We start from the raw sequence: 23695 nt of genomic DNA, 5'->3' as shown, positions 1-23695 counted from the left end.
AGGGTCCAGGACAGGTTGCAAAATCCGCCCCATGCCCCACTGCCCTGCTCCCAATTCAAGGTTTCTCCCTCGCTTCTTGCAAGTGGGACTATTTGAGAGGTAGGAAAGGAGGGTGACAGTAGGTGGATTTCAAGGCCTTTGGGTTCAGGTAAGATCTTTATCCTGGCACAAGGCCAGGTGGGTCATGGACCATCTGTAACGCTTTGCCTGGGTCATGGTGGTTATGAAATCCGACTATGCCCTCTAGTGGTGACCTCTGGCATTGACGACGCCTGAACAGATGGCTGAAGGCCAGGTTTACTGCTGCAGGGGTAATGCCCAAGTTTGCCACAAGTGGGCGCATTAGAGCAATTTTTTTTTAAAGGAACATAGGAATCTGCCATATACCTAGTCAGACCATTGGTCCATCTAGCTCAGTATTGTCTTCACAGACTGGCAGCGGCTTCTCCGGTGTTACAGGCAGGAGTCTCTCCCAGCCCTATCTTGGAGATCCTGTTGGAGGAGAGGTGTAGCTTGGAACCTTCTGCATGCAGATGCTCTCCCCAGAGCAGCCCGTTCCCTGAAGGGAATATCTTCCAGTGCTCACACACCTTAATGTGACATAGGTGTATATCTTGGGCCAGGCTTCCAGAGATCTGAATTTCAAGCTAGCTTCTTCTCAGTGGGACTTAGGTGCTTTCTCTAGAGCAGGTATCCCCTGATCTCAAGCCAGGATCATAAACACCACCTTCATGTTGCAAAAGCTTCACCCACCCTTCTCCCGATCGTCATGGCCCATTGAGAAAATCAGGAAAAACTACTACAGGTGGACACCTGAAATCTGGAGGCCCAACGGGTTAAACCGGCTGGTGGGTTGATGTGTTGTAACACTCTTTATCCCACAAAGCATTTGTAATCTGAGACTTCTAAAAGGAGCACAGGTGGATCTATAGGAGAGCTGGTCTGGTGGTAGCAAGCATGACCCGTCCCCTTAGCTAAGCAGGGTCCACCCTGGTTGCATATGAATGGGGGACTAGAAGCGTGAGCACTGGAAGATTTCCCCCCACTTAGGGAGTGGAGCCACTCTGGGAAGAGCAGAAGGTTCCAGGTCCCCTCCCTGGCAGCATCTCCAGAAACGGCTGAGAGAGATTCCTGCCTGCAACCTTGGAGAAGCCACTGCCAGTCTGTGTAGACAATACTGAGCTAGATGGACCTCTGACTCAATATATGGCAGCTTCCTATGTTCCTATCTAATCAAGCATCTGCTTTGTATGCAGAGGGCACCAGGTTCACTCCCTGGCAGCATCTCCAAGTTAGGGATGGGAAAGATGCCTGCCTAAAACCTTGTAGAGCTGCTGCCAGTCAGTGTAGACAATCCTGACTTAGATGGACCAATGGTCTGACTCAGTATAAGGCAGCTTCCTATATTCCTATTGTGATACAGTTGGGGAAACCCCAACTCTTTTTGGACTACAGTTCCCATCATCCCTTGCCACAATGACCACAGCAGTCGTGGCTATGGATGATGGGAGCCGTAGTCCACCAACAGCTACAGAGTCTCAGCTTGCCCCACCCCACTGCAGTATTGCATCAAATGCTGCAAGCCATTCTAGCTTGCCTCTCATCATGCGATGTTTACCTTCTCAGCACACCCCCAGTTTTCTGAAATTTCATCATCATTGCAATACCTAGCAGCAAGGGAGGGAGGCATAGCTCATCTCGTGCCTTTCCGGTTGGTGCCCATCCCCTCTGCATCAGCCAAACCAGAGATGTTTACTGCTCTTGGTTCCAAAATGCGGACTGCCTCTCTTACCCAACAACAGGGTGCTTTCCAGATTTCCAACAGGGTGCTTTTTGGCTGGGAAGGATCGACTTGAAACCGTACATAAATGTTGTTGTGCAAAGCCACCAGCAGGGGGAGCAGTCTTTTCTAGCTTGTGCGAACCATCCTACCACGGGAAAATGGCAAAAGCAATTTTTTTGCAATGTTGTAGCACTGTAACACAAAGATAAAACCCGGAAGAAGGCATCGGGAATGCGAACGGCACCTTGCTAACAGCGCAGGGACTGTGATGTCAAAACACAGGCAGTAGGGAAGCACACTTAACGGACATGTAGTGCCACTGTGGTAGGGTGTAATTTGGAAAGCACCCAGGTTTGAGCTTATAAAGAGGTACAGCTGGGAACAGGTACAGATTTGGTCCATCCCCAAAAGTGGTGTATACAGATGGAGGAAGGAGAGCTGGTCTTATAGCAACGAGCATGGATTGTCCTTTTTGCGAAGCAGGGTCTGCCTTGGTTTGCATTTGGATGGGAGACTATATGTGAGTGCTGTAAGAGATTTCCCCTAGGGCAGATGTTGCTGAACTCCCATCACCCCCAGCCATAATAACTTGTAGCTGGGAATGATGAGAGTTGTAGTTCAGCAACATCTGGAGGAACCCAGGTTGGGAACCTGTGCTTTAGGAGATGGGGCCATAGCTCATTGGTGGAGCATCTGAGTTCCCAGGTTCAATCCCCGGCCTCTCCAGGTAGGGCTAGGAAACAGATGCCCTGGAGGAGAGCTGGTCTTGTGGCAGCAAGCATGGATTGTCCCCTCTGCTAAGCAGAGTCTGCTCTGGTTTGCATATGAATGGGAGACTAGAAGTGTGAGCACTGTCAGAGATTCCCTTCCGGGGATGGAGCCGCTCTGGGAAGAGCAGAAGGTTCCAAGTCCCCTCCCTGGCAGCATCTCCAAGAGAGGGCTGAGAGAGTCTCCTGCCTGCAACCTCGGAGAAGCTGCTGCCAGTCTGGGTAGACAGTACTCAGCGAGATGGACCAAGGGTCTGACTCGGTATAAAGCAGCTTCTTCCTATGTCTGACATAAAAATACAACAGACATAGTTTTGGAATGGACATCTCTAACCCCAATTCATCTCTTTGTAGCCCGATGTTTTGACCTGACGAAATCTGAAGCCATGCTCCGGAAGGTAAGAGAGAGCAACCGGTCCGTGGATCCCTGCTATCCTTCTCCCCTTCAGTTGCGTTCTTCTGGATGAGCATCTAGTCAGCATTTCTAGAAAACATAGAAACCGGCCAATTCGGCATCTGTTCTTGATTTCTGTTGCCAATATTGCTCTTGTCTTGCAATGTATCAAGAAAATCCCAGAGGCATAGAAAACTCTCTATTTGGCTTCCAGAGTGGACCAGTTACCGTCTCTCATGTTCTTATCTCCCCCCCCCACTTTTTTTTTGGCTTGTGTTTCAAAAGCATGTTCAGTTCCGGAAACACATGGACGCTGACCATATTGAGGAATGGCCGATCCCAGAGGTGAGTTCCTGATTGGTTTGTTTTATTTTATTCTTTCATTTATTTATCTATTTACATTTAAATCCCGCTCTTCTTCCAAGGAGCTCAGAGCGTTGTGCATGGCTATGTTTATCCTTACAACAGCCCTGTGAGGTAGGTTAGGCTGAAAGATAAGTGGCTGGCCCAGACTCACCCAGTGAGCTTTGTGATTTGAACTCAGGTCTTCCTGGTCATAGTCCAACACTCTAAACTCTATGCCATGCTGGTGTAGCGGATTACAGCCTTTGTCTCAGAGCAAGCTCACGTGAGGGAAAGAAATACTGAATCATCCCTGCCGAGGTGCTTGGTTAGGCTTCTTCTAAAACTATTCTGTATTATTGGTAGGTTCAAAATGCTGCCATCACCACCCCTCTGCTAAACGTTTGAGGACATGTTTCCACCAGAGAAATCTACCTTTGGCCACCTCTTTTCCTGAGTTAAAAACCAACTCGGAGAGGCTTGTAAAAAGAAAATAACTAAAAAAAACCCCAGTTTTATTCAATTACTACAGACTGCTTCCGTCTGAGGCTTTCTCAGCTTTAGATACAGTTAAGAATACTTAGTAAGATTACAAAAATAGGTTGTCTCAATTCACACTTAAATGTTTATTGGGTCTTTTGCAACACCCTAGGTAGGATGGGTGTAGGCTAGTGTTTCTTGTTTTAATTATGTTGCAGGTAAACTACAAAAGAGCAATATTCTGAATATGCAGAAGCACACACACCAAAGAAATATAAAATCCCTAATGCAAAGTCTGACTAAATAAACTTTCCTCCATGCTAAACTTCGCAAAGCCATAAGCCTTGACCTCACCAAACGCCTGATGAGAATTCAATCTTTCTGCCCTCCTGTCTTTTAAGGATCTGCAGAGTTATTCTCCTGCAACCAACCTTCATGGCCACATGTCCTCCTGTGCACCGTCAGCCTAGCTTCTTCTAACAAAGAACTTCCTTCTTCCTGGCAACAGATCCCTAGGTCCCACCCACCTGGTGTGCTGATTGGCTGAGCCCTGGAGTTCACCAGCCTGCCAGTTAAGGGGGAAGGGAGGCTGGTCACTACAGCTGGTTTGGGCCTCCCAAAGGTTAAATCCTGTCCTGGATTTCTCCATCTCTTTGTAATACATGTCCAGTTGTCACCCACACCTCTCTCTGACCACGTGTGGCTTCTTCCCCGGCAGGTTATCGAAAAGTACATGTCTGGGGGACAATGTGGTTTCGACCGGGATGGTTGCCCCATCTGGTACGAGATCGTCGGACCACTTGATGCCAAAGGGATCCTCTTCTCAGCTTCCAAGCAAGATCTGCTAAAAAAAAAGCTTCGGGACTGTGAGAGGTTGCGAAGTCTGTGTCTTGAGCAGACCAAGAAAGTAAGACAATGGCACCCAGGATGGACAGCCAGGTTCCTGTTGAATACTGAGGGCAATGTTCCCTGTAAGAGGGATTCCCAGATGTGGGTGACTACAGCTCCCATAATCCCTAGCTGCAATGGCCTTTGGCTAGGGATTATGGGAACTGTAGTCAACAACATCTGGGAATCCCTTTTACAGGGAACATTGATTGGAGGTCAACAACAAAAAATATTTCTATACCGGTTTTCAACAAAAGTTTCCAAAGTGATTTACATAGAGAAACAAACAAACAAATAAATAAGATGGCCTCCTGTCCCCAAAGGGCTCACAATCTAAAAGGAAACATAAGATAGACACCAGCAACAGCCACTGGAGGGATGTTGTGCTGGGGATGGATAGGGTCAGGATAGCGCTTGATATGATGATACTTAAATTTACTGTGATCTTGTACTGTATCATGAATTCTTGTCAGTGCCCTGCACAAGGGGAACGCACGTTAAAAATCAAACTAACAAAGAGATACAAACGGGTTTAAACATATGGATTGTGGATTGGCAATTGGTTGAAGGACAGGGATAGGAATAAATGCAGAGATTTCACAATGGAGGGAATTAAGAAGTGGGGTCCCCCAGGGACCAGTATTGGGACCAGTGCTCTTTAACTTGTTCATAAATGATCTAGAACAGGGATTCTCAGCGTTGGGTCTTCAGATGTTATTGGACTTCAACTCCCATAATTCCCTGCCCCAGTGGCCTTTGGTCTGGGATTATGGCAGTTGAAGTCCAATAACATCTGGAGACCCAACGTTGAGAATCCCTGAGCTAGAAGTTGGGGTAAGCAGCCAAGTGGCCAAATCTGCAGATGACAGTAAACTATTTAAGGTAGTGAAAGCCACAACGGGTTGTGAGGAGCTGCAAAAAGATCTCTCCAAATAAGGGGGAGTGGGAGACAAAATGGCAAATGTGGTTCATTGTAAGTAAGCGTAAAGTGATGCATGTTGGGGCAAAAAGCCCCAACTTCACATATATGCTGGTGGAGAGGCGGGACGCTTTTATCTCTTGCCTGTGGGCTTCCCAGAGGCATCTAGTAGGCCACTGTGGGAAACAGGATGCTGGACTAGATGGGCCGGGGGTTGGTGGGGGTGGGCCTGATTCCGCAGGGCTGTTCTTATGAAGGCAGGTGGCTGTTCTAATTAGGGATTCTGTTTCCTCCTTGCTTCTCTCTGGTTGTCTTTTTAGCTGGGGAAGAAGGTTGAGACCATCGTGATGATTTACGATTTTGAAGGACTGGGTCTTAAGCATCTTTGGAAGCCGGGTGTCGATGTTTACACAGAGGTGAGTGGTAGGGAGTCCCATTTTGGCACCTGGCAGGTATTCCCCCCCCCCAAATTGAGTTTGTAGGAGTACAGCTGCTCTGGGGCTGTAGTGGACCAGTTGGCAGGGGATCACACGGATGTTTTTAAAGACACCCCCTGACACACACAACTCTCAGGCATATACGAATACCAGTACGACAAATATTTCTTTTCAACTAAGGTTCCCAAAGCAGTTTACATAGATATAAAATAAAATAAAATAAAATGGCTCCCTGCCCCCAAAGGGCTTGCAATCTAAAAAAGAAACATGGTAGACACCATCAACAACCACTGGAGGGATGCTGTGCTGGGGATGGATAGGTCTAGTAGCCCTTCCCCTGCTAATATGGAAATCTGGCCATCAAGAAGCCAGAGTGAGAATGCTTCTCCCTGAGATCAGTGTTCCCTCTAACAGGGATGCCCAGATGTTGTGGACTACAACTCCCAGTATCCCCAGCTGCAATGGTTTTCCCCGTTTATTTCCACGGTCCAACTCAAGATGCTGGTTATTACAGTTATCTGTATGGTTGGGTACAGGGTGTCTTAAGGACTGCCAATCAGGGGTGGAGCCACCATTGTGCGAATGGGTTCCAAGAACCTGGGCCGCCAATGAAAACACCCGCCGAAGTCCGCAGGGGGGCATGGCTTGGGCTCCAGAAGAGCCCCAAGCAAACTCCCCCATGCCCATGACACTGGAGGAAGGGAAAGGGAAATAAAGGCTGTCAGGCAGCAAATGCGTGTAGAACACCCCCATGTAGAACGTTTGAGCTATCTTTCTGGGAATGTGATCGCATATGTCGGTTGTCAAGTTGCTACCTTCATTATGCTTTCTTTTGAACTCGGAAATAAATTCATATGTTCTAAAATAATAATAATAATTATTATTATTCTTATTCTTATTATTATTATTATTACATTTATATCCCACTCTTCCTCCAAGGAGCCCAGAGTGGTGTACATGGTTATGTTTATCCTCCCAACAATCTGGTGAGGTAGGTTAGGACTTGTAGGAATAGATACGTGACTGGCCTAGAGTCACCCATTGAGTTTCATGGTTGAATGGGAATTTGAACTCGGGTCTCTCCGGTCCTAGCCCAGCACGCTAACCACTACACCACACTGGCTTTGTAATGTCGCTTTGGTTTTAGTTCATCCTGACTGATGTCACTCTTTGGTATGTTGTATTTTTTCTTCTGTGTTATGCTATATTATGCCTGGTGGTCACAACAGTAAACTTATGACTTATTTACTTACACCGCTTCTGCGGAAGCTGGAATACAGCTCCCATCATCCCTGTGGCTGGGGATGATGGGAGTTGTAGTCCAACAGCAGCTGAAGGAGTTGGGCGGCCCTGGAGGAGACAATATTGGTCTGGAGAGGTAGAGTGCAGCTGTGGATTTTCTCTTTTGTTTGCTTCTCTGCACTTCCAGCTTCTCGGCTTGTTTGAAGACAACTTCCCAGAATCCCTTAAGCGCCTCTTTATCATTAAAGGTGAGCGGAGCCTCCTCTGTGCTGTGAACGTGGGTGTGGAAAATGCGCCCGCCTCTTGACCTGCTTTGTACTCACGACTTCTGTCTGTCTCCCCCACTTTTCCAGCTCCCAGGCTCTTCCCCGTGGCTTACAACCTGGTGAAGCACATCCTGAGCGAAGACACACGCAACAAAATTGTCATCCTGGGAGGTGAGTACAGGCCGACCTCTTGACTCGCGGATTCAGCATCCCCGGTGCCGCATATCTGCTGTTGGGTAATCGACACCCAACTCGATTACCCAATCGAGTTGGGGGGGTGGGCAGGGCCCTCGATGGGTGGCGGGCGGTTAAATCCTCGTATCCTTGGATCGGAGGTGGCCTTGAGGTCATATTTGGCTGCCCTTCTGAGCTCTTTCTGTGGCTCGTTTTAAAATAAAGAAAATGTGATTTTTTTCGCCAACAAATGGTGGAATGGAGACTCTTGTTGGGTATTGCTGGATCGCTTGGTAGGCCACTTTCCCCCTCGTCTCCCCGCCTCTTTTTTTTTAGAGACCTCCGGGAACCCAACCCCCACGATTTATGTCCCGTAGACATAATGAGTCAGTATTCGCGGTTTCATTATCTGCTATTGCGATGGATGGAACCTCTGCAAATACTGAGGTCCTCTTGTAGCTCCCTACCATTGCTCGTCTTGGAGGAGTGAGAGGGGGTTGGACCCAAGCCGCGAGGAGGTCATCGTTTGCTTAACGAGGAGTTCCCAGCACGTTTCGCTTGGGAGATGCAGCTCCCCTGTCTTGGCAAAAGGAGATGTAACGTGTCTGCCCACTGAACACATTCCCCTGATGATTAACCGAACACATCAATAATTATTGGGCCATCTAGCCCAGGTCTCCACCAACTGGTAATGGAGCTGTCCAGAAATCCCTAGGGTTCATCCCCCAGGCTGCGAAATATAGAATGCTGTATTCCAGGGGTTTCCCAACCCACATATCGTTGGACTGCAACTCCTATCCTGTCCAGCGACAATGGCAGCCATCGTGGCAGGGGATAATGGGAGTTGTAATGCAGCAATTTGAGAACGCCTGCTGTATACTAGAGCAAGGGTTCCCAACTTTGGTCCCCAAGATGTGGTTGGACTACAATTCCCATCATTTCCTGCTATGATCCATTGATGGGAGTTGTAGTCTGACCTATTGGGGACCACAGCGAAGAACCCCTGCTCTAGTATGTTGCAATCCAGTACCCATATTTTTATTTATTTATTTATTACATTTATAAACTGCCCCATTCAAAGGCTCTGGGCGGTATACAAGAAGTTTAAAAAGACACAAAAACACACCCCATTTAAAACACAGTGCTCAAAAGAACATAAAAAGCAATTAAAAAACCATTCGAAACCATTTTAACCAATTAAAATATATTTTTAAAGAATTTTAAAAACCTTGGAAGGCCAGGCCAAACAAGTAGGTTTTTAGGGTTCTCTTAAAAGCCAACAGCGAGCCTAAATTGCAATTTAGGGAGGAGAGCTGGTCTTGTGGTAGCAAACATGACTTGTCCCCTTAGCTGAGCAGGGTCTGCCCTGGTTGCATTTGAATGGGAGACCACATGTGAGCACTGCAAGATCTTCCCCTCAGGGGATGAAGCCACTCTGGGAAGAGCAGAAGGTTCCATGTTCCCTCCCTGGCAGCATCTCCAAGATAGGACTGAAAGAGATTCCTGCCTGCAACCTTGGAGAAGCCGCTGCCAGTCTGTGAAGACAATACTGAGCTAGATGGACCAAGGGTCTGACTCAGTAGATGGCAGCTTCCTATATTCCTATAATTGCAGCTGGGGATAATGGGAGTTGTAGTTGAACAATAATTGGAGAACTTCAGATTGGCCACCCCTCTTCTAGGGCTCTACAACTTCAGCCCTCCTGCAGAAGCTGGCCTACAATTCCCATAATCCCTGACTGTTGGCCACTGCAGCTGGGGATTGTGGGAGCTGCAGTCCACAGCAATAATGACGGGGGAATGTTCGGTCCCAAAGAAATCGCCTTCTTGCTTTCTTCTAGCGAACTGGAAGGAGGTCTTGCAAAAACACATTGACCCTCAGGAGCTCCCTGTGGAATATGGCGGGACCCTCACCGACCCAGATGGCAACCCCAAATGCAAGACTAAGGTACGGATGCTCTTTGCTATGCGACCAGAAGATATTCTCATTTGAAATTCAAAAAGGTCAATTCCTCTATTTTGCCATGGTCTCGAAGGTGGTACTTGCCCCTGTTTACCCTTTTTATTTAAGTCTGTCGAACTGTACAAGGCTTTACCAGACACATCTGCCCAATAAACAACATCTTTAGCTCTTCTCTTACAGAGTTCTGCTTCCAGAAGATTCTCATGAATTCTGTTCCAGATATCATTTCTCAGCTTCTGTGGCACTGCTTTCACTCTTTACAACTCTTTACCATTTACAAATCATTCTTTACAATTGACTTCCATTAGCTCTGTGGGGAGCCTGCAAACATTCCGTTCCATTGACTAACATGGGGGCAGTGGGTGTGTTAGCCTGCTTAGGTTTTATTTTCTTCAGATTTTTGTGAAATGGACATATCTATGGGTCACCCCCAGTTTACCAGTACCTCCCACTTGCTTGCAGGCAGTCAGATTCTCTGTGCATAAGGATCGTAACATTTTCACGCTCTCTGGAAATAGTATATGGATTCAGACAGAGGCAGAATGCAGAACAAACTCCTTTATTTGTCTGAGTCAGTAGGCAACAATCTTCTCTTTTTATCCTTACTCAGTGTTCCAATAATTAATCAACATGAGTAATACTCAAGCCTTACTTACAAGTAATCCTATTATAATATACAATCTACACTCAGTGTCTGAGCCTTTGAAGGATCAGACCCCAGTGGCTAGAAGTTCAGAGCCGCCTTCTTCTTCTTCTAAAAAATAAAATTTTATTAGAATTTTTCCATTCAAAATACAATGACAGGTAGGTATCATATTATGGAATAACAATGACACGTATTTATAAGATCAATTCCCCCTGCATCGTTCAATTAAATAACTAGCTTCAAATATACAGACTAGAATCAGCTGGTTTCTGCAAATGAACATTCACTTTCACCAAGAGTAAATGTAGTTTAGAGCGTTAGGGTCATGCATTGGGTCCTGACCCTCTTCTGTATATTTCCAAAAGGGCTCCCACCTGGCATAGTATAGTCAAGTGCACTTAAGTTCTGATCAGTATCATTTTTCAGCGGTAATTTTTTTTAATCCCTAACCATTGTAGACCATATGCTGTTGAACCATGCTCTAATTGAAATGTGTCCTTTTTTTCTTCCATTGCGAGGCAATGACAAATTTTGCTGATATAGTTAGGAGGCTAAAGAGTTCTTTGCTTGAAGTGGTGAGGTGAGACTGTAGCAGTAAGTCCAGTAAATAATTCAATGGGCTTAACTCTAGGTCTGTGTTTAATATTGCATTATTATTATTTCTTGTTTACACAGTCAGACAGGTGTTATTGATTGGTTTGTTTTATCCAGACATTGAGTTCTTCCCAAGGACCTGGGATGGCTGAATTGTATTATCAATATTGTTGTTAATAATAATAATTAATAATAATATTTATTTATTTATTTATTCGGTTTCTATATCGCCCTTCCAAAAATGGCTCAGGGCAGTTTACACAGAGAAATAACAAATAAATAAGATAGATCCCTGTCCCAAAGGGCTCACAGTCTAAAAAGAAATGTAAGATAGACACCAGCAACAGTCACTGGAGGTCCTGTGCTGGGGGTGGAGAGGGCCAGTTACTCTCCCTCTGCTAAATAAAGAGAATCACCAGGTGAAAAGGTGCCTTTTTGCCAAGTTGCAGGGTATGTTTGTGTACTTGTAGCCAGCATTTGTATACAAATGAAGACCACCATTGGTGATAGAAAGGACCTTTTTTCCTGCAGCCTTTCCAACACAAATGGGACATGTCTGGATTTGTTGCAGCTAAGTTGGAGGGGGAAAGGTGCCAGTTGAATATTTTATTATACTTTTCCTCTTTGCTGTTTAAAGAAGAAGAAAGCATTGAGCAGGACTCCCAGAGATTTCCCCATTGATTGTCAGTGATTTCTTGGTCCAAGTCTCGTGCCCATCCCTTGTGGGGCATCTTCTTGTGGTAGCCCACAGCCTTGCTTTCACACCGCCCTGTTCTTGCGTTTAGCTTAACTATGGGGGTGAAGTCCCCAAGGAGTACTACATGCAGGACCAGCTGAAAGAGCAGTACGAACACTCCGTGGTGGTGAACCGGGGCTCCTCCCAACAGATGGAATACGAGATTCTGTTTCCCAGCTGTGTGCTCAGGTAAGCCAGGATGCTTCACGGCACGGCTCACAAAATCAAATCGCCATACAAATCAAATCAGTTTCCATTACGGTCCTTGACCAGCATAAAGTTGGTTACATTAGAGCAGCGTTAAAATGGCATTCAGACAGGCGGTGTCCGCAACTGTGGGTATAGAGACTACGGCCGTATGGCGTCCATTGTGTGAACGGGTTCAAATAACCTGGGCTGCCGTGTTCCAGGGGCCGCGCCTAGCACCCCAGCCACACCCCTGCGTCGGACATCAGACGCGCAGGGGGCATGTCCGCATCGCAAACGAGGCTGTGTGCCCTGTTGGCGAGGAAAATGCGGCCAGCAACCTGTCTGCAGTGCCGTGGGGAATGCCTCTCCCTGCTTGTAAAGGCAGGGAGATGCGTTCCTGGCCAGGCTGGGAACCCAGCGCTCTGTTTCCGAGCAGCTCAGCCCAGGGTCCCCAGCCTGGCCGGGAATGCATCTCCCTGCAGGGAAGGGTGCTCCCCGGGGCGCTGCAGACATGCCACTGGCCATATTTATTAATTATTATTATTAATTATTTACATTTATATCCCGCTCTTTCTCCAAGGAGCCCAGAGCGGTGTACTACGGTACAGACTTGAGTGTCTCCTCACAACAACCCTGCAAAGTAGGTTAGGCGGAGAGAGAAGTGACTGGCCCAGAGTCACCCAGCTAGTGTCGTGGCTGAATGGGGATTTGAACTCGCATATTTTTTATACCGCCCAAAACCCACGTCCCTGGGTGGCTTCCAATAAAACAATTGGGTAGGGTTAAAAATTAGGTGAAGGCAGTAATGGACAAATTGTTGTCCTCGCTTCCTGAAGTAAACTTGGGAGAAGATTCCTGCCAATTTTCTTTTCCGTTCCCCTGACAACCTCGATCCACTTCTATCGTAGTTTTTGTGTGTTTTTTTCAAACCTTGAAAAGCTTTTGAAACTTAGGACTGGGTTACCTGAGAGAGCGCGGGATTACTGTCGCCACCACCTTTAAAAGCAACGAAGCCAGTTCTGGCTCATACAGAAGCCGCCCCTTCTCCTGCAGGTGGCAGTTCAAGTCCGAAGGCGGCGACATAGGCTTTGGGGTCTACCTGAAGACCAGAGCCGGGGAGCGCCAGCACGCTGGCGAGATGACCGAAGTGTGTCCGAACCAGCGCTACAACGCCCACATGGTGCCCGAAGATGGCTCCCTCACCTGTGCCGACGCGGGTGTCTGTACGTATGCCCCGGTCGCTGCTTTCTAGCGCCTCCTTGCCCTCGCCAAATGGCCAGAGTTAAGGAGGGGCAGAGGGTTGTGTCGGAATGAGCACAGGAACAGTGACACTCCTCCGGCCAGGAAACCTTCCTTGTTTCTAGGATCAGCCCAATGAGCTGGGGCGGGGTGGGTGGGCACTGAACAAAACACACCTGAACAGAAGACACAGCTGAATGGCCCTGCTGGATCAGGGGCAGGGCTCATCTAGTCCATATTCTGGGGATCCCCACAGTCAAGAGGTTTGTGCATGCCCCCTCTCTCCTGCTGTCGCTCCCCTGCAACTGGGATTGAGGGGCATTGTGCCTCTGAGGCTGGAGATCCAAACGGCTTCTTGTCCCAGGGAGATCCAGCCGGCCGGCCGGCCCAGAGCAAACAGAGCCTCCAAGTTGCTTGGACGTTGGTCATTTCACCCTTGGCCTCTGTCCAGGCAGAGCAGCGCAAATGGCTGTCCTATTTCGGGGGTTCTAAAGCTTGGGTCTTGAGATGTTGTGGGACTACAACTCCTGTCATCGCCTGCCACAGTGCTCAAATGATGGGAGTTGTGGTCCAAAAACAGTAGGGACCCAAGTTTGAGAATCTCTGTTCTACAAAATGCCTGATTGTGGTACCAGAAAATGCATTTCATAAAGGAAAAACATTCTGAACATCCTTGGCAGCATTCTCTCCAGAAGAAAAAGGGGGGGAAACACACACACACACTTACTCACTCACTCTTTACTGGGAAAAGGAACTCTGTACATGCTCAGAGGCAATCCTGGGTGTTCACTAACTACTGCCAAAGGCAAATATGGCAACCCCATTCTCTGCTCATGATGCAAATTGCCTCTTTTTTTTGTTGTCATCTCGTCCCTCTGCCTCTGCCCCATGCAGACGTCCTGCGGTTTGACAACACGTACAGCTTCCTCCATGCCAAGAAAGTCAGCTACACAGTGGAGGTTCTGCTGCCGGACAAGAAATGGGAAGAACAGATCCAGCAGCTGGAAGACCAGACAAAGGATCTCAAGATCAGCCATGCCTGATGGAGCCTGCTTTTCCCAAGCGGAGAACTTCACGCCTCCCTCCAGCCCATAAGACAGTGGCAGTGGGAGAATCCTTTAGAGGACGAGGTAGTGGAGTGAAGTCTTCAGAGATAGAATATATGGGGTTTGGGGAGTTAACTGGGGTGGGGAGCATAGTGGCTGACGTCTGGAAGACTTTGCCTGGACGCGGGTGGCACCTGGGGCACCCTCTTGTATGATTATCCTCCATGGTTGTATGACAAGGCTAAGCCCCTTAAGACATTGATGCAGACCTGTTTTTTATGGCAGTGGAGAGTTGGTGTCTGTATGGCCAATATTTGGGATTGGCTACCTTCTCTCCAGGTTTTGTGCTTCTTCTTCTTCTTCTTCTTCTTCTTCTTCTTCTTTTGGCCAACCTGGTGAGGGACAGCTGGAATAGCCTGCCTGTTCTATTTGCATAAAGCCATAGACCTAGGGTGTACATGGCCTGGGTGGAAAGAGGAGAGAAGTTCATAGGTAAGCTGGGAAGGCAGCAAAACCACAACATGACCCAACACAGCCACCAGGTGGTAGTATCAGCCTTGGTCACTTGCCCGTCACACTCCTTTCTCGAGAGCTCTGTAACAAGCCGACCTCTCCCATCTGTCTGAGCGGGGTGTGGCCGGCATTTCCTGCTGAGCCTCTCTTCCAGTTCTTTCTCTTATCCCGAAGCCTACAACTCCTAGCAAGATGCTGAGATCAAGGCTTTTCTCCATTCATTTTTCTGACACGGGTTTAACAGACTTTGTGGGCCTTTTATTGTAATGTAGCACTCTGAAGGCCTCCTTCTCTGCTCAGAGGGCAGCTGGTCACGTAAGCGGAGATGTTTGCCGACTGATCTTCAAGGTGCTGCACAAGCCATGAACACGTCTTGTACTGGGGCATATGAGCAGTCTTCATGTGGGACTGAAAGAGGGGAGAGCCTTGTGCAACTCTTAGAGCTCCAAAGGTTGTCTAAACATGCCCCCCCCCCCGTGGATGTTGTTGGACTACAACTCCCATCATCCTCAGTGACAATGTTGGTAGTCCAACATCATCTGGGCCCTCCACATTTGACAAGCCCTGGATCTTGACTGCAGCAGAAGCTTTCATGGACCCTACTGCTTTGGACAGTGTCTTGTGAAGGCGACACTCAAGTCCACACAAGCTTGTTGTGCTGAAATAAACGCGTTGGTCTTTAAGGTGCCACAGGTCACCTTTGCTGCTGCAGATATAGGGGTGTAACCCCTCTTCACTTTGTACTGCTGATCTGAATTATACTTTGGATTCCCCTTCCCTCTTGTACTTTCTCTTTCTTCTGTACGATTTCTTTCTCCCCATCATTATGTATTCAGATTTGCTAACCACAGGCAAAGATGGCACCCGTGAGCTGCACTACTGTTGTTCACTAATTTTCACTGTTGTGAAAGTAATCTAGAATTTTAAAAAAGTTTTTACACTATCCCAGGCCCATGTGGAGTTCTTTTTTTATTTTAATTTTTGTCCACTTCTTAGGCAAGGAAAATGTTAGCATGGAGGGCAGTACATCAAGCGTCTTATCTGGAGAAGAGGCTCACTTAAAAGTGCTGAAAAAGATGGTGTTTGGTACCTGTGTAGACTACTAAATGAATTATGATGATGATGATGCATATTTATATACTGTTGCTCAAAAAAAGGTTCTTAAACTGTCCAGAGACTTGTGTTTTGGGTGGTATACATATATGTTAAATAAAATAATAAAGCAGTTTACACAGAAAAAGGAATAAGATGGTTTCCTGTCCCTAAAGGGTATAAGAACAGCCCTGCTGGATCAGGCCCAAGAAGGCCCATCCCGTCCAGCATCCTGTTTCCCAAAGAGGCCCACCAGATGCCTCTGAGATGCCAGCCCACAGGCAAGAGGTGAGGGCATGTCCTCTCTCTTGCTGTTGTTCTGCTGCAACTGGTGTTTTGAGGCATCGTGCCTCTGAGGCTGGAAGTGGCTTATAGCCACCAGACTAGTAGCCATTGATAGACCTGTCCTCCTTGAATTTGTCTAAGCCCCTTTTAAAGCCATCCAGACTGGTGGCCATCACCACATCCCAGCGAAGAGAATTCCATAGATTAATGATGTGGAAAAGTACTTCCTCTTGTCGGTCCTAAATTTCCCTACCTTCAGTTTCATGGGATGACCCCTGGTTCTAGTGTTGTGAGAGAGGGAGGAAAATTTCAGTCTGCTCTCCCTACTCCATGCATAATTTTATATACCTTGATCATGTCTCCCTGTAGTCTCCTCTTTTCCAAACCAAAAAGCCCCAGATGTTGTAGCCTTGCCTTTTAAGGAAGGAAGGTGCTCTTGGCCCCTGATCATGTTGGTTGCCCTCTCCGGCACCTTTTCCAGTTCTACAATGTCATTTTCATTCATTCGATTTCTATACCGCCCTTCCAAAAAATGGCTCAGATGCTCTTCCCAGAGCGGCTCCATCCCCTCAGGGGAATATTTTGCAGTTCTCACACATCAGGTCTCCCATTCATATGCAACCAGGGCAGACCCTGCTTAGCTAAGGGGACAAGTCATGCTTGCTTGCACAAGACCAGCTCCCTCTCCTTGAACATAGGAAGCTGCCATATACTGAGTCAGACCCTTGGTCCATCTAGCTCAGTATTGTCTTCACAGGCTGGCAGCGGCTTCTCCAAGGTTGCAGGCAGGAATCTCTCTCAGCCCTGTCTTGGCGATGCTGCCAGGGAGGGAACTTGGAACCTTCTGCTCTTCCTACAGCGGCTCCATCCCCTAAGAAGGGGAATACAGGTGTCTTGCAGTGCTCACACTTCTAGTCTCTCATTCATATGCAACCAGAGCAGAATATAAATGTTAAAAATAAATAAATAAACATTGGCCTTTGTGGATGGGGGTTATGGAAGTTGTAGTCCAAAAACAGTTGGGGGGGGCCCTAAATTGAGCAGGCCTGTCCTAGTCCAGTACTCTAATCACTACACCAACTTGGCAGATTGGGGTCCACTGTTTTACTTTAATATTTTATTTTATTCTATGTATGTATGTGTTGCCTCTTCTTTATGCTGCTTGGAGCTCCCTAAAGCGAAAGACAAACTGTGCAAACTTCTTGGGATGGGGGGAAGCAAACAATTTATTATTATTTATTCTAGGGATTAAAATAATAGGAGAATAACGTTCACCGCAAGCATCTTTCCTATTAAGCCGAAATTCTTGTGTCTGCTGAGGGCAGCATTTATTGATTAGCGAGCTGTTGCAGCGGGGGCTGACGGGAGTTGTAGTCCAACCACAGCCCTAGGGCTCCGCCCAGGCGAGTTGATAGGTGACGTCACCAAGAAAGAAAGAAAAAACCTTGGGCAGGTCCGGCCCTGAAAGTGGGCGGGAGGACTGGCCAGAATGATTGGCAAAGGGGGAGGGCCGGCGCGGGCTTTGAGCCTGGCTCTCCGATTGGCTGGAGCCGACGGGGGCGGGGTTAGCGCGCTGGCCGCGGACCTGCCGTGGAGCGGCGGGCAGGGAGGGGGCGTGGCCCGGCGGAGAAGCCGCCCGGCGGCCCAGGTGCGCCGCCCGCTGCGTGCGTGTGCGCGTTGGGGAGCGAGGGAGCGGTGTGGCCCGCCCCGCGCTCCGTAGTAGAGGCCGGGTGACGTCACGTGCGGGCGGGATTGGCTGAGGAGGCGGAGGCGCTGCTGTTGCCGCCGCTGCGGTGCTGCAAAGCCGAGCCCAGTTCAGCGCTTCCTTGGCCGGTCATGGACGGCGGAGTGGCCGCTGCAGCGGGTAAGGTGGGGCGGTGGCTGGGATTCTTGGCCCGCCCGAACGGCGGAGGGAGCTGAGGCCTGTCTCCGGGGCAGAGGGGTGAGGCCGGGGTTGCTAGGCAACCGGAGGGGCGGGGCAGGCTGCTCTGTGGGGGGGGCGTGTTAGCAGTTCTCCGCCCGCTCCTGGTTCTCCGGGGTGGATTGCTCCTGCATGTGGAGGCTCCATTGTGAGCCCCCATGGAAGCATCTCCCTCGGTGGTGGGTCCGTCTCGCCTCGTCCTCCACCTCTAAAGGAGGCTGAGCCAGGCTGTGTGTTCCCTGTAAGAGGGGTTCCCAGATGTCGTTGACTACAATGCCCATAATCCCCAGCCAGAGGCCACTGCAGCTGGGGTTGCTGGGAGTTGTGGTCAGCAGCACCTGGGGATCCCTCTTAGGTGGCTCTGTCTCATCCTGGGGCGGGTGGCAAACCTGATGCTGTTTGGCTGCTGTAGGGCTACAGTTTCCATCATCCTTGGCCACCATTGACTGTGGATGATGGGAGTTGTAGTCCGACAGCTGGAGAGCCTCAACTCGGCCACTCCTGCTTTATAAGGATATCAGAAGAGCCTCAAAGGTTTCTCTAGGTCAGTATTCTGTTTCCAGTTATCAAGGGTGACTCCAGAGGAGGGTGGGCTGTGTGCCCTCCCCACCCCAAGTGGCTTGCCCCCTGCCTGCCCCACCTCTGTTTCAGAAACCTAATGTGTGTGATGTAGCTTACCCACTATCTGGTGCCTCCGCTGCCAGTTTAAATACCCCCATGGGAAGCCCACAAGCGCAGTGTGACGGCAACAGGTGTCTTGGGATATTTGGTGCTCAAAGGTAGAGTGTCACTGGACGTGGAGGCTCCACTTATCCACCACGACTCCTAGCAACTGAGGCTCAATGGCTCAAGCCCAGGAAGATGCCTGTGGGGCCATGCTAAAGGCTCATTCAGCTGAGCATCCTGGTTCCCACCTGTGGCCAGCTGGGTGCTTCTGGAACAATCGCGTACAGGACATGGGGGTGACAGCCTGTCCTTTCGAGGACTTAATGTTCCCACGGCTTCTGTCCACGGAGGGCCCATTGAGCTATCCTGGTTAAGAGCTCTTGGCAGACAAAATGGCCAGGCAGGCTGGGCTGCAGCACTAGAGATGTGCACGGAACCAACGGGGGCAGGTCAGAAGGTGGGGACACCTTTAAGGATGGGGCAGGGTACACTCCCCCCACCCACCCACCGTGTTTCCCCCACTGGTGCTCCCTTGAACTGGACTGGTGTGGTGGAAGCGTACCGCCCTGCTGGTCCGTCCCCTCCTCAGTCCGGAAGTAACGTGGGTGCACGTGAGCGCTACAGGGAGGTATGCTGCCGTCCCGCCGGTCTGGTTTTCAAGGGAGCGCCAGTGGGGAGAATATGGGGGTGAGTGTACCCTCCCTGGTCCTTAAAGCTATCCCCCCCTTTGAACCGGCAGAACTGCCAGACTTTCGAACCAGTTTGGACGTCTGTCAAAGGGCCTCCGAACCGGTTCCGTGCACATTCCTAGCGTTCTGTGGCCTTCCCACAGAAGATGCTTAAGAGCCTGGCTGCTGGATGAGACCAAAGTGAGTCCTCGTTTAGCATCCTGTTTCCCACGGAGGAGGCCAGGCTGACGCTTCTGGGAAGTCCTCCAACGGGGCCTGAAGGCACACTGGCTGCTCCTTGTTCCTTGATCCATTGTCAAAACCCATTCAAGGCAGCCCAGCAGAGTTCAGCAGGCGTCTCACTGCCGCTGTGGTGCTGGGCTCAGTTCATTGTGCCCGACACCTTGTGTTGGCAGTGCACCTGCTGGGTCCCTTCCCTTGTTGTCTCACTGCTGTCCTTATCTCGTAGGAATGCGGGTATTTATTGACATAACCTAAACACACACCTTGATGGGAGGTCTCGTATTCTATTGTTCTGGCAAGGAATGTGCTAGATTTTTCCTTGGCTGTACTCGGCTTCTGGAACATAGGTTATCTGTGCTCCTGGGCTGGGTTACCAGCATTACGTTAATCAGCCACATGTGGTCTTGGTACTATGAGGAAGCCCGTGCGTATCGTTTAAAAGCCTTGTTTTGACTTAGTCCAGTTGTTCTCAGTGTTCCTAGGGAGCTTACCAAGGGTTCTTCAATGAGATATTCGATAATAGTGGAGAAGCTCCCTGAACGACATTGGGCTGGTTCAGACAGCTACTAATTTTAGGTAGTTGAGGACATGACTGCATCCACATGCTCCCCCGCCCCCCAACCTTAACTTCTTGGCTCTCTTGCGAAGCTGCGACATCGATAACCTGCTTTGTGTAAACCAGAACTGTAGAACAGTAACTCCTGCGTTATACTGAGTCAGACCCTTGGTCCATCTAGCTCAGTATTGTCTACACTTACTGGCAGCAGCTCTCCAATATTTCAGATAGGAGTCTTCCCCAGCCCTTCCTGGCGATGCCGGGGATTGAACCCGGGACCTTCTGCATGCAGAGCAGGTGTTATACTACTGAGCTGTGGCCCCACAGCTCCTGTAAATCCAGGAAAAGTCATTTTAATTGTGTTTTACAAGACAGGAACCAGAGTCTAAAGTTGATTAGGAACATAGGGAGCTGCCATATACTGAGTCAGACCACTGGTCTGTCTAGCTCAGTATTGTCTTCACAGACTGGCAGCAGCTTCTCCAGAGTTGCAGGCAGGAAGCTCTCTCAGCCCTATCTTGGAGATGTTGCCAAGGAGGGAACGTGGAACCTTCTGCTCATCCCAGAGTGGCTCCATCCCCGGAGGGGAATCTCTTGCAGTGCTCACACTTCTAGTCTCCCATTCATATGCAACCAGGGCGGACCCTGCTTAGCTAAGGAAACAGGTCATGCTTGCTACTACAAGGCCAGCTCTCCTCTTCTTCTGTAACTTCAAAGCATAACCTCTTAGCACACTAGGAGAGCAAGCACAAGCATACGCCCACCAGCCACCTACACTGCAGGGCTGCTCAACTTTGGTCCTCCTGCAGATGTTGTCCTGCAACTCCCATAATCTCTAGCTATTGGCCACTGGGAATTATGGGAGTTGTAGTCCAAAGATAGCCAGCGTGGTGTAGTGGTTAGAGTGCTGGACTAGGACCGGGGAGACCTGAGTTCAAATCCCCATTGAGCCATTAAACTAGCTGGGTGACTAAGTGGGCCAGTCACTTCTCTCTCAGCCTAACCTACATCACAGGGTTGTTGTGAAAGAGAAACTCAAGTATGTAGTACACCGCTTTGGGCTCCTTGGAGGAAAAGTGGGATATCAATGTAATAACAACAACAACAACAACAACAACAACGGGGGGGGGGCGGGCTAAACTGAGCAGGCCTGCAAGCCACCAGTCATGTGAATGGGAGAAGAAGACATTGGGTCTCGGAAGCTGGAGCCAGAAACGAAGGAACATAGGAAACTGCCTTATATGGAGTCCGACCATTGGTTCATCTAGTTCAGTATTGTCTGCACTGACTGGTAGCAGCTATCCAAGGTTGAAGCAGGAGTCTTTCTCAGTCCTACCTGGAGATACTGGGGAGAGAACCCGGGACCTTCTGTGTGCAGAACAGATGCCCTACAACCGAGCTGTGGCCCATCCCCTAAGGCAGGGGTGTCAAACTGCAGCCCTCCAGCCTATAACTCCCCTCATCCCTGGCTGCTCTGCTGGCCACTGTGACCCCTGCCCTAAGAGGACTATCTTACAGCATTCGCATGTCGTCTCTCATCCAAATATAAACCAAGGCAGGTTCTGCTTAGCAAAGGGGACAATTGGTGCCCCAGCCAGGAGGTTGGACAGTAGGTGGTATGAGGCAGTTGTCCTCTTAAGCGCCAGGTACCCAAACCTCACGGTGTCTCCTGCAAGGCAGGCTCCGTTAGAGCTTAATTTCAAGACTCCTCTGGCTAGAGTCTCTCACCCGTGTTAAACTTGCTGTTCCACCGCTGGCTCTTGTTAAACAGGTGGTTGAACTCTTGCCGGCCGTGCTGTGGAAACTGGCTTTCCAGAGGGCTTGTTCTTGTACCAGAGAGCAGCATGCGATCTGCTTGATAGGTCTCTCGCAGTGTGGAAATCAGGGCAGGGTGGCGTCGGATTCCTGCATTTTTCTCTGCCCACTTCCTCTCTACCTCCGCTAGGAGGTGCGGTTAACCACGCCAAGGACCCTCCTCCAGGTGTGTGCCTTCTGGAGCGGTGTGTCATGTTCCTTATCAGTCCTTTTGCAAATGTGGTTGAATCGGGCATCGCTGTTGGCGGAAGAGATTTTTCACCACTCCTTGGAAGACATTTCTCTTGCCAGAGCGCCTTCTCCTGCCAGGATGGGAAACGGTGGTCTTGAAACTGTGTTCTGGAGAACTTGGAGGTTCTTTGGAGCTGGCGGGTGAGCTTCCTCAACAGCAGCTGGGCGGCTGCTTCTGATCTTCCCCTCCCGGATGCCTCCACGGGAGGGTGCTGGTGTGTGCTAAGGTGAATGGTGAAGCTTCAGAAGGCAGGGCAGGCCGCCTGCGTGAGCTGAGTGCATGTCGTATAGCAGGGACGGCCAACCTGAGGCTCTCTTGTTGGACTACAACTCCCATCACCCCCAGCTGCAGTGGGAGAGCCTCTGATAGGCCATCCCTGTCCTAGAATGATTGGCAGCTCCCTCTACAACAGGGGATCCCAACCTTGTAAAATAGGTGCACCCTTCCTGTCGCAAACCTTCAACTCAGGTACCCCGTGGAGTAGTGGTTCCCAACCAGGGTTGCTCTAGATGTTTCTGAACTACAGCTCCCAGCATCCCCAGTTACAGTAAGCTGTAGCTGGGGGTGAGGGGAGTTGTAATTCTGCAACATCTGGAGGAACCCAGGTTGGGAACCACTACCATAGAGACACGTGTGTGTGTCAGTGTCAGTGTCAGTGTTCCCTCGAACAGGGATTCCCAGATGTTGTTGACTACAACTCCCATAATCCCCAAGCCAAGGCTATTGCAGCTGGGGATTCTGGGAGTTGTAGTCCACAACATCTGGGAATCCCTGTGTGAGGGGACTACAGCTCCCAGAATCCCCAGCTGCAGTAGTCTTTGCTTGGGGATTATGGGAGTTGTAGTTAACGACATCTGGGAATCCCTGTTCGAGGGAGCACTGGTGTGTGTGCACATCGCTTTAAATGTTAGTGATGAGACAGGCTGCTCCAGTCACTGCTTCCATAGAAATTAATAAGATAAGTGAACGTGTCCCATTGATTTCAGTGGCAGTGCTTGGTGCTCATTTTCCGGAGCCTGTCAGGCTGAAGGGAGGGGCATGCTGAGCTTCAGCACGTAGCTGGCCAATCGGGAGCAGAGGAGTGTCTCCACCCTCCTCCCTTCCCTTCTACACTGGAAGATCTTCCCCTTAGGATGGAGCCACTCTCAGGAAGAGCATCCAGGTTCCAAGTTCCCTCCCTGGCAGCATCTCCAAAATAGGGCTGAGAGAGACCCCTGCCTGCAGCCTTGGAGAAGCTGCTGCCAGTCTGTGAAGACAATCCTGAGCTAGATAGACCAAGGGTCTGACTCAGTACATGGCAGCTTCCTCTGTTCCTGTAGCAAGCACATTGCTGAGCACATGTGGGCTTCAAGCCTCGGACGGCGAACCAATAGCATGGCTACAGCAGATGGTGGCCGGAGGGCCTCCCACCCCCGAGCCCTTATCTGGCTATCCAAGAGGGTGTTGGGAACTGGCTGTGCGGTGACCGCAATGAGGGCGCGAGGTTGCTCTTGCTTTCCAGTAAGGCACCGTCCCGCCCAGTTTCTGCACCCCACCCTGTCTGTCCTGCAGCCCATTCAGCATGATTGGGTGACCCTGGACAGATGCGCCCTCCCCTGTC

The 23695-nt window shown here is 49.6% G+C and overlaps 2 protein-coding genes across 2 annotated transcripts in view; both read left to right on the top strand.

Moving 5' to 3' along the window:
- Positions 1 to 15560, top strand: part of LOC128338259 (SEC14-like protein 2) — a 23097-nt gene extending 7537 nt beyond the window's left edge. Inside the window, exons 3-12 of the mRNA XM_053280481.1 lie at positions 2905 to 2948; positions 3230 to 3289; positions 4485 to 4673; positions 5894 to 5989; positions 7440 to 7500; positions 7606 to 7689; positions 9533 to 9639; positions 11680 to 11819; positions 12873 to 13042; positions 13953 to 15560. Of these exons, the coding sequence (XP_053136456.1) occupies positions 2905 to 2948; positions 3230 to 3289; positions 4485 to 4673; positions 5894 to 5989; positions 7440 to 7500; positions 7606 to 7689; positions 9533 to 9639; positions 11680 to 11819; positions 12873 to 13042; positions 13953 to 14101 (1100 nt within the window). The 3' untranslated portion in view covers positions 14102 to 15560. The remainder of the gene's footprint in view (positions 1 to 2904; positions 2949 to 3229; positions 3290 to 4484; positions 4674 to 5893; positions 5990 to 7439; positions 7501 to 7605; positions 7690 to 9532; positions 9640 to 11679; positions 11820 to 12872; positions 13043 to 13952) is intronic.
- Positions 15561 to 17613: 2053 nt separating this feature from the next.
- LIMK2 (LIM domain kinase 2) overlaps positions 17614 to 23695 on the top strand; it is a 36336-nt gene continuing 30254 nt past the window's right edge. The window contains exon 1 of the mRNA XM_053280340.1: positions 17614 to 17858. Coding sequence (XP_053136315.1) covers positions 17831 to 17858 — 28 coding nt within the window. The 5' untranslated portion in view covers positions 17614 to 17830. The remainder of the gene's footprint in view (positions 17859 to 23695) is intronic.

This window comes from Hemicordylus capensis, chromosome 15, assembly GCF_027244095.1.
Source record: "Hemicordylus capensis ecotype Gifberg chromosome 15, rHemCap1.1.pri, whole genome shotgun sequence".
NCBI classification, from domain to species: domain Eukaryota; kingdom Metazoa; phylum Chordata; class Lepidosauria; order Squamata; family Cordylidae; genus Hemicordylus; species Hemicordylus capensis.
Note: the sequence above shows the minus strand (reverse complement) of the source record. Positions and strands in the feature narration are given on the sequence as shown.